The sequence below is a fragment of the Sceloporus undulatus genome, chromosome 5, assembly GCF_019175285.1.
Source record: "Sceloporus undulatus isolate JIND9_A2432 ecotype Alabama chromosome 5, SceUnd_v1.1, whole genome shotgun sequence".
Taxonomy (NCBI): Eukaryota; Metazoa; Chordata; class Lepidosauria; order Squamata; family Phrynosomatidae; genus Sceloporus; species Sceloporus undulatus.
The window spans coordinates 190,895,176-190,905,899 of NC_056526.1; the positions used below are offsets into that span (position 1 = coordinate 190,895,176).

At 43.6% G+C, this 10,724-nt stretch overlaps 1 protein-coding gene across 7 annotated transcripts in view; it reads right to left on the bottom strand.

Annotated features, from left to right (window-relative positions):
• Window positions 1–2,527: 2,527 nt before the first annotated feature.
• Window positions 2,528–10,724, bottom strand: part of LOC121931389 (CD209 antigen-like protein C) — a 15,699-nt gene continuing 7,502 nt past the window's right edge. For 2 of the 7 annotated variants that reach the window (XM_042469096.1, XM_042469101.1), the window contains exons 2-6: window positions 10,529–10,636; window positions 9,946–10,032; window positions 8,195–8,355; window positions 5,970–6,073; window positions 2,530–2,810 (exon numbers count right to left, since the gene is read on the bottom strand). In XM_042469096.1, the coding sequence (XP_042325030.1) occupies window positions 2,612–2,810; window positions 5,970–6,073; window positions 8,195–8,355; window positions 9,946–10,032; window positions 10,529–10,636 (659 nt within the window). In that variant the 3' untranslated portion in view covers window positions 2,530–2,611. Of the gene's footprint in view, window positions 2,811–5,955; window positions 6,074–8,194; window positions 8,356–9,945; window positions 10,033–10,528; window positions 10,637–10,724 lie in introns of all 7 variants that reach the window. The other 5 variants (XM_042469099.1, XM_042469098.1, XM_042469103.1 and 2 more) reach the window with 4 other exon arrangements.

Sequence of the window (10,724 nt, forward strand, 5' to 3'; positions counted from 1 at the left end):
CCTCTCTCTTCAACTCTTCCCTTCAACAGTTGCCTCTGCCTTTTTCCTGTGATGTAAACCATTCCAGAATCCATTCCATGATGTTTCTGCTGTTCCCTGATTGGATGTTTGCTCTGCCAAATCAGTATTGAGAATGGGAGCCATGCTGCTTGGATTCTCTTGTCATAAGAAGAAATGGAATATGGGAATAAGGGTGAAGCCTGACAGTAACTGAAGGGGTATCATAGAATCACAGAGTTGGAAGAGACCCCAAGGGCCATCCCGTCCAACCTCCTTCTGCAATGCAGGGAGACACCATCAAAGCCCTCCCTGTGACAGATGACCATCCAGCCTCTACTCCAGGAGAAAACTCAGGGAGCATACTGTACATATCTGAGATATCCTGGAATAAGGTTGGTTGACTGGCCAAATCCAAAGGGTACTCAGCCATGGCTCCTCTTCATCTTGGAAAGATGTGGCCAGTGGGGTGCCACAGAGTTCAGTGCTATTCAACATCTTTATCAATGACTTGGACAAAAGAATAGAGAGCATACTTATCAAATTTGCAGATGACACCAAATCAGAAGGAGTAGGATCAAAGGACAGGGTCAAAATTCAAAATGACTTGAAAGCTGGGCCAAAACTAACAAGATGAATGTTAACAGGGAGAAATGTAGGATATACATTTGGACAGTAAAAATGAAATGCACAGGTATAGGATGGGAGACATCTGGCTTGACAGCAGTACATGCAAAGAGATCTAGGCTTACCATCCTTAAAACGTGGCTATATCAACCCTAAAGTGTGAGGGTGTGATCGCCAGTCTCCTTTGATGAAATCATCATGGAGGTGTCCTGTCATTAGAGCGTTCATGGATCCGGCATTTCTCTGCACAACAGAAGTTCCCATTATGCAGAGAAATGGTGACTCCACAAATGCTTTAATGACAGGACGCCTGCATGATGATTTCATCACGGGAGACAAGCCTGACCGGCGATCACACCCTCACACTTTAGGGGTGATCTAGCCACGTTTTAAGGACAGTAAGCCTCCATGTGATAATCTCCTTAGTGAACGAGAGGCTGAACAAGAGTCAGAAATGTGATGTGGCAGCTAAGAAAGCCAATGGAATTCTAGGCTACATCAGTCAGAGTATAATGTCTCGGGAAATAATAGTACCACTCTATTCTGCTCTGGTCAGATCTCACCTGGAATACTGTGTCCAGTTCTGAGCACTATAGTTCAAGAAGAATATTTACAAGTGGGAGCATGCCCAGAGGAGGGTGACCAAATTGGTGAAAGGTCTGGAAACCACCAAGCCCTATGAGGAGCGGCTGAGGATGCTGGGTATGCTTAGCCTAAAGAAGAGAAGGTTAACATGAGAGCCATGTTTAAATATTTGAAAGGATGTCATATTGAGGTAATGGAGCAAGCTTGTTGTTTCCAGCTCCAGAGAATAGGACATGGATGCAAGCTACAGGAAAAGAGATTCCATCTAAACATTAGGAAGAATTTCTTGAGGGTAAGAGCTGTTCAACAGTGGAAGATGTTGCCTCGAAGAGTGGTGGAGTCTCCCTCTTTGGAGGTTTTTAAAAGGATGGCCATCTGTCCCAGGGAGTGCTTTGAGTGTGTCCTCCTGCATGGCAGAATAAGGTTGGACTGGATGACCCTTGAGGTCTCTTCTAACTTTATGATTCCATGATTCTGCGTATAAGAAGAAATGGAATATGGGCGTAAAACATTATCTGAACTTTGAGTGAAGTCTGACCAAAAGTGAAAAGGTACCCCAGGAGAAAAGTCAGGGAAAGCCATGTCTGAGCTGTCCTTAAATAAGGGCTCCTGCCACACTGCAGAATTAATGCAGTTTGAAACAGCTTTTACGGCTCCATCCTATGGAATCATGGGATCTGTAGTTTGTTGTGGCACCAGAGCTCTTTGACAGAGAAGGCTAGATCACTCACCAAACTACAACTCCCATGTTTCCATCGCAATAATCAAGGTGTATACCCAAGCTGTGAACCCATATCTTCAGGGACCATGTAAATCAGTCCAACACAGAATGAATCCCTATTCCCTGGTCTGCCTTTTTTGCTGACCAGGAGCACCTCTAGCTTGTCTGGATTGAGTTTCAATTTGTTTGTCTTAAGATAGTCCATTACTCATAACAGACACCAGTTTATAACTGAGACCACTTCCTTGGATTGAGGCAGGCAGGGAGAATGTAGTATCTCTAATCTACTGATGACCCTAGATCCCAAAACTCTGGATGACCTCTCCCAGAAGATTCGTGTGGAGGTGTCTAGGGGACAAAGCCCTCTTCCTTTCACAGCTGAACCAGGCAGAAGCTTCTCCCATCACTGCAGGGCAACTGGGGAGAAAGCAAGGATGGAAACAGTGGGCATTTCATGAAATGGCTTAACAGCCAAAGGCTTCCTTCCATAGGGACTGTCTGACTGACTTTTGCAACACTCTGTCAGGGCAGGAGTACAGCCAGCCCTCCCTGGAGAGAACATGGCAACCCATCACCCAGGATGCAGATGGCTACAACACATACAATGTTTCATCTCTGTTGCTTGCATAGACTAGGTTTATTTGATGACTTGAAATGAGCATTCTGCCTTGGTTCCTAGCATCACTTCATAAAGTAGATTTGTTCGAATTTATGGTTGTCCATTGTTATGGTCTCCTTGCAAGCCCATCTTTTCAGTTCATGGCAGTCAGCATCTTTCCAGGAATACTCGAGTTGACCAAATGAAGTCTCTATGAAAACACAGTCTTTCTCCATTGAGTCATCACCCTTTGAGAAGTTCTGCTTGCTAACAGACCAGTCCCTACAAAAGAGTGTCATTATAGCAAGTGAAGAAATACATGTCAATACTTGTACTGAAACCTATGTAATTGAAGTGGGCAATAATGGTAGAGATGGATAAACAGGGTGTCATGCCCTGCCTCCAAGATCTTGGCATGTCCTCTGAGTCTGAAGGCTCTGATGGAGAGTCTGAGAGCCCAGGGGACATGCCAGGGCTTAGCTACAAATCCAGCAGTCCCACAATGAGAGCCTACAGCAGAAATCCCAGCAGCCACAACCCTCATATGAAGAGACCGCTACTTACCAATACTCACCCCTGCAGAAAAGAGAAAGAAGCTGGCACTCTCGGTATTTAAATACAAAGCACACTGCAAATAGGGAGCTCGCTCTTGCAAGACCCGGATGGACTATAAATAAAACCCAGCACCTCCCTCACTCCAGTATGGCTGACAACCATCCTTTTCCTTGGGAGAAAACCATACTGGAGCCTTGTTCTTTGATTGCCTGTTGCCTTGAATTCTGTCGGGGATGCTTTGACTGAGAGTTCCTGCATGGCAGGGGTTGGACTGGATGGCCCTTGAGGGTCTCTTCCAACTCTATGATTCTATGAACTCTGCCTGAATTCTGTGTTGTTGTTGTTTTGGGGGGGAGGGGGGATGGGTTGGATTATCCTTTGAACTGCTTTCCTGAACTGGATACTATCTTATACATGACCGAATTGGACTTGACTGCCTCTGCTTTTCTGTTGATACCTTGGTGAGCATGGATTCTCTCTCCCATCTCTCCTTAAAACCTTCCCTAGATGCTAAGGCTTCCTGCTGGGAATCTGGCTAGCTCCCCAAGGACAAAACAAGACACAGGGCTAACTGGCTATTTCCCTCTTGTCGTATCTGACCCTAGACGGACATTCTCTGGTACAACTTCACTTCCTTCTTCGTCACTCTTACCTCCTCTCTAGATAGTTTTTCTGTCTCTAGATGAAGTTGGTAGAATAAAATTTCCTGTTACTCTGTGGATTTGCCACAAACCCAAGATGCCAACTCTGCCCACACATTTATCCAGGAAATGTCATCACAAGACCTGATGGCATCACCTACAATATTAGGGGGACCTTCACACGCTCATCCTCCAATGTGATTTATGCCATACTATGTCATCGACACCCATCAGCACTCTACATAGGGCAAACAGGCCATTCCCTGTGCCAAATGGGCATAAATCAGACATTAGGAATGGGAATACACAAAAACAGGTGGCAGAACATTTCAGTCTCCCTGGGCATTCCATCTCAGACTTCAGAACAGTGGTCCTTGAACAAAAGAAATACAAAGATAGATTGGAAAGAGAAACAGTAGAATTGGAGTTCATCCACAAACTACAGTCCCTCATTAATGGACTGAACAAAGATAATGGCTTCCTGGCACGCTACACGCATTTCAACACTACCTGACTCCATCCTCATAGGGGCATTTTTCACTCATCCATTCTCTTCATCACAGGCTACTTCCATTGCCAAACTGGATTTGCCACTTCATTTCCATGCACAAAGGCTAGTTCACAATGCCTTTGTTCACAAATGACCATCGCTGAAACAGAGCTTGCCACTTCATTTCCATACACAAAGCATTTTGAATTCAAATTTGTATATTCTCACACACCTAGGGCATGTACAAGTTTGTCCCTGGCTTACCACTCCACCAAATGCATCTGAGGAAGTAGACTTAAGTCTATGAAAGCTCATGCCACCAACTTCTTTCTTTGGTTAGTCTCAAAGGTGTTTCAAGATCTCTCTACCTTCTAGGGACTTCGTTACATCAAACTGCTGTCCCATCACAAAGATTTAAGAACTGAATCATACCAGTTTGGCATCATTTCTTATCACACTTTTCCCCATGATAGTGCTTGGTTGCGTGATCTGTTAGCCACACTGCCAAATGTGTTTTGGCAGCCGTGACCCTTCCTAAAGCACAGAGCTGTTGAATGCAGCAGCTCTGGAGGAAAGGGAGGACAAGTCAGCATGGTTGCCAACTGCTTCCTGAAGCTGGCTGCTGTGTGAATTTGCACACAACAGCTGGCTTCAGGAAGATGTTGGCCACCACAAGGGGAGGAAGGAGGAACAGAATCACAGCCTCTCACACCATGTGCCTGCCTAAAAAGCAGAACTACATTGGAAGGGATCTGTTGCATGAAGGCAGTAATGGAATAGCAATGAAACTGAAGCCTATTGATGGGTTTTGCCTGTCAATGAAAAGGTGCACTAATGTCACAGACAGAAGGCAAGGCGGCAGCAGGACAAACATGACCTTGTGTGATAAGTACCAGCCAAAGATGCTTTTGTCCTGTTAAAATTCTGCTTTTTAGCCTTGCGTGATAAAGTCCATAACTGCCCTTTACTTAAATTTTATAAGACAGAAAGGGAAAAATGAACCCCTGTTCAATTCAATAGAGTAAACAAAGGAGAACTTCCCAGTACAGTTGGCCCTCTGTAGCCATGGATTCTTTATCCACAGATTTGAGCATCCATACCATGAAAAAGTTTTTTAAAATACACTAATTCCAAAAAATCAAACTTTGATGTTGTCATTTTATATAAGCAAAAACCATGTTACTACACCACTCTGTATAGTCACCCCTCCTTTTTCGCGGGGGTCCGTTCTGGACCCCCTCACAAAAATGGAGTTTCTCATATATTCAAGGTTTTAATATAGGCGCATGGCCATGGGAGCCCACAGCTACACACCTTGGGCACGTGTCCCATTATTTCTACCTCCATTCATCTTTCGCTTGTGAGCGAGGGACACGAGTTTAAAAACCATGAGAACTGAGAGAGGACTGTATATATGTATACAATGGGACATAAGCAACCATGGATTTCAGTATCTACAGGGGGTCCTGGAACCAAATCTCAGTGGATACCAAGGGCCCACTGTACTTTTGTGTCCTGTGGCTCAGATGCCTCTTTTTGTCTCTCTTTCACTGGTTTTTAATGATACTCTAAATGTTCCTTCACAGAAGCTCTCATTCTTATTCGCAAAGAAAGAGAAGATACTTCAGTGAGACGGATTGGGCCCCACATTTCCTAACAGCTGGAAAACTGTGGAAACGGGCCTTTTGGTCCATGCAGACAAGGCCATAGCCATCCAGAAGCATCAGCATCTAGAGCACACCTCTTGACACTCACTCCATTATCACTCTGGAGCCATCTGACCATTCCCACTCGCCTTCGATGTTTTCATCTGTGAGGCCAATCCAGAAAGGTTCACTGAACTGAGAGACAATGTAGTTCTGGAAAAGAGAGGGGAGATCAAATTCAGCTACTTAAGCCTGAAAGGGGCCACAGGAAAGAGATAGCAGCATGTCTGGGCTTGTGTATCCTCTCTCCATCAAACCCATTTGCTTTGTTTGGCAAAGATAGGCCCGACTGTGGCATTAAAGAGCAGAAGGAATTTCCAAATCCTACTCTTCAGTATGACAACCCTTCAATACTTAAACTGGGCTATCATATCACCTCTTAATCTTCTCTTCTCCAGGCTAAACATATCCACCTCCCTAACAGTGCCATTGCTTAGTCTTTACATAGTTACTTGTAGGTTGCACTACACCACCCTTTTGCTGAATACTGACTTTGGACACCTCTCAGAAGTTGTCCTCCTCAAAACCAGTGGCTAGAGGCAGCCACCTGCTTTTGATTTTCCCCTCCTCTCTTTCCTGCACTGTAGAAACTGTATATAGTAGAATAAAGTAGATCTTTTATTTAAGACTACTGAGTTGTCTGGTGTCTTGGGTGAAGCTACAAGAACCAGCTGGATCCTGAAGAAGGGTGAAGACTTCTGTGGAAGCAAGAGTGAGAAGGCTTGGAGAGTTTGTCGGGGTCTTCAGCCTATTCTCTGTAACTCTGCTAAGCTATAACAGAAACAATGCAATTTGGCTCCATTTTAACTGCCATGATTCCATTCTACAGAATCCTGGCATTGGCAAAGAAGGCTAAAGGCCTTGTAAATCTACAGATCCCAGGGTTCCATAGGATGGGGCTACAAAATGGTGTCAAACTGCCTTATTTCAGTGTAGATGCACCGCAAATCTCCCTTTCTTTAAAATGCAAGGAACAATAACATCTCATGTGACAAGTAACAGAATTAACTGGGCTTCCCCACAAGTTTGTGGATGGTAATAAAAGAATTTGGGGGTTCACTAACAATGAAGAATACTGAATAATTTGGGGGGGGGACCTTTTTGTTTTAAACTAGCATTGAGAAGACTCTAGTGAGCTTTCCCAGGATCCCAGAGTAAACACAAGGGAAACCCTTCTCAATCTACGAGAGTCTTGCACTGCAGCTTGACTGCAGAAATAATGCAGTTTGACACCACTTTAACTGCCTTGGCTCAGTGCTATGGAATTTGTTGTATGGTGAGATATTTAGCCTTCTCTGTGAGAGAGCTCTAGTGCCACAACAAACTACAAATCCCAGGATTCCATACCATGGAACCCTGGCAGTTAAAGCAGTGTAGCTGAAGCCTTGATTGTCCTCCTTCCTACTCTTTTTCCACCAGCAAGCAGAGATCTTTATGTTTAGGGAGGCATTGGTTTTTAATACGTTGCAGCAGGTGGATCTCTTCAAGGGGTGTGTGGTGCTGTGTTTCCATTTTATTATGTTGTAAACATGTTTTTAACTTTTCTTTTAACTCATTTTTTTAAGTAGAAGTCTGTCTTAATTGTGTTTTAACTTTTGTATTAATGGTTTTCTTTTTGTTTTAAGCTGTACTGTGAGGCTATACAGACCTACACTTTGTGCCAAGCCTGTGGGCAGAGTTGGGGCGCAGCGTCCGCATGCTCAATGCAATAACCCCACACCCCATGGCACCATTTTGGCACACGCAGGTCTACACAGCGCACGCCATCATGACACACCTCCAGTGCTGCGTCCAAACGGCACAATGCCAAAGGGGCGTCATAAAGCTGCGCCGCTGTGGCTATGGCGCCCCTAGGAAGGCGCAAGAGGGAGCTGCTTTTTTGCGGCTCCTTTTCCTGCCCTCCAAGAGGCCAGATCGGGGCCATGCATGAGGTTGCCGTGGCCCCAATCTGACCAGTAAAGAGGCAGCTGCCGACCATCCGTCTGTATAGCCCCTGCGAATTGCTTTTTTAAAATGTTTGTAATCACATCCTGGGGCAAAGGTGGAATACAAATTAAACAAACAGTTGGCAAATCATTGCATTAAGACTGTTTGAAATGTACCTTTTCAGAAGCAGCAGCAGCAGTTTTTGTAAGAGATCGCCAGATATTTGTATGAGAGGGTTGGGAAAAAAAACAGAGGCGGACAAGTACACACAAGTACAGGAAAGGATGGAGCAGTTTGCTGAGAAGCCCCAAATATCAGGAAGGAAATGGATGAGGAAAATAAAAGAACCTGCTCATCGCTGGTCAGGATGGAGGCCAAGTGGGAATCTCTGGACAGGCAGAAGTTCTCGGCGTCATACCAGGACTTTTGGTCTTTGGAAATATAGTAGAGATTGCTCTCATGAACATCCCAGCCATCGATAGACCTTGCATTTTTCTTGTAGTAGGCTTCTGAGAAGGAAAGGGTGCAAAAAAGGAATGTAGACGATACTACAGGTGGGTCAACAGGCTGCTCCCAGCGTATTCTGGCCCTGGAACTGCCCCAAATTCCCCATTACTTGGGTAGTTCAGAGTGATACTGGGCAGTGGCGTCACTAAGGCCAGCGTCACCTGGTGCGGTCACTCATGGTGTCACCCCCCCCCCCCCATTGACCTCCTCCTCCCATTTCACACCATACAGGCTCCTTAGTAATGCTTTTTTGCACTAATGTTACTCATACATCGTAATACCCAGTTGTGACATAAACAACTATCAAAATTAAAATTATACCTTCAAATTACATATACATAATGAAGATTTGGTTAAAATACAATGTTTTTAAAGCAAATTTTAAAAGAATAAAAAAGTTTAAAATTGATTTTTTTTCTAAAAAAAATATAAAATTTTGAAATTTTAATTTAAAAAAAAAAAGTCTAGGTCCTCTCCTTTCTTTCCCAATGAGCTTCATCCCACTTCCACCATCCCTTAAAGCATTTTAAAGGGAAGTAGATAAATGCCACAGCTCATTTCTGCCACAAGGTAGGTATTTGAGTAAGGGTGTCACCTTGCGCACTCCTAGTGATGCCACTGGTGCTGGGCACCTATCTACATACACATCTTGCGTTGCCACTAGTGGTACTGCCACTGACACAAGTCACTCCCTTTGTAGAATCATAGAATCATAACATTGGATGAGACCACAAGGGCCATCCAGTCCAACCCATTTATTCTGCCGTATAGGAACTCATAATCAAAGCATCCCCATTGACAGATGGCCATCCAGCCTCTGTTTAAAGACCTCCAAAGAAGGAGACTCCACCACAATCTCCAAAGCAACATCTTCCACTGTCAAACAGTTCTTACAGTCAAGAAATTCCTTCTAATGTTGAGCTGGAATCTCTTTCCCTATAGCTTGAATCCTTTACTCCATATCCATCCTTGCTCCATCCTCAACATGACACCCCTTCAAATCTTAAAACAGGGCTATCATGTCACCACTTGACCTTCTCTTCAATTTTTTAAAAATATATATTTTATTATTAAAATGCTTGTAAACATACATTAACTAACATACATTAACTAACATTAATTCATCAGTATACAAATACATTCAAGCCTAGACAAAAGGTACACATCCATTCCCATATATACTTCCCCGATTCATTTGACTTCATAAAACACTTATTTAGCTCATTATCCTTCTGCTCCACAAACATTTCCCCATTCTCAAAGGCTAAGGTTATAGCCTTTTTTCCCTCGTGTAATTTTCAGTTATCTTTTTTGGAGAGAACAAAAGGGTACATTCTTTGTCATGGGGTTTCTATAGTGTATTTGCCTGCATTTTTTGTTACTTATTAAGGCTGCATCCAAATGTTGCAGAAATACTGAGCTGCAGAGGCAGAAGCATCCTACACTCAGGTTCTCATAGGCAATGTTCCAATTATAGTTGGTCTCATAAAACCCAGAAAGTGGTTCATTGGTATTTGGATTCCAGATGTTTACACAGCTATTCCTTCTCAAACCATGAGGAGGGAACCTAATTTAGAAATACAGATACTTACGATATTTTTTTTTCATATCCTCGTAATCCTTTTCAGAGGTTTTTACGTAATCTGGGATGTCCTTCACTTGTGCTGCCACTTTGTCATCTGAAAACATTTCCAAAGTTAGAGTGAGTTTCTTCAGTCCTCCACGCTGCATCTCCTCCCCATCCCCTTATTTACGTATCAAAAAACTAAAGCAGAAGTGGGCAAAGTTTGGCCCATGGGCTGCACTGAAATTCCCCCAAATGCCTTCTGGAAGTGTGGAGGGCCTTTACCCCATGTTTGGGGGTCTCCTGAGGCACACGCACACAGAGGCAAAAGACCCAAACATATTTCTCCCATATACCCACCTATCCTTCCTTTATACCAAATTGTTTCTCCAAAAGAAACTTGTAATCTTTCCACATCTGACATCTGCAACCCTCAAATAGGGGTCATCCATCATAATGAGGGACACCTGCCAGTCCTATAAGGGGCAAGCTTTCTGACCCTCAAATAAGGGACATCCCTTCAAATAAGGGACACCTGACAAACCAACTAGGGTTGCTGGTTTCTTTTTCTAAACTAATCTGAAATACATAATTGTGGGCCGTCCACTTACAGTGATCATAGGCGACATTGGGATTTCGAAAACCGACTGCCATCGTACGCCTCAACATTTTGAACGGCTCTTCAATGGGGAGCTTGCCCATTCCCTTTATGGTATAATCTAAACTTGACGAAAGAAAATGAACACTAAATGAGGAGATTATTATTATTATTATTATTATTATTATTATTATTATTATTATTATTAT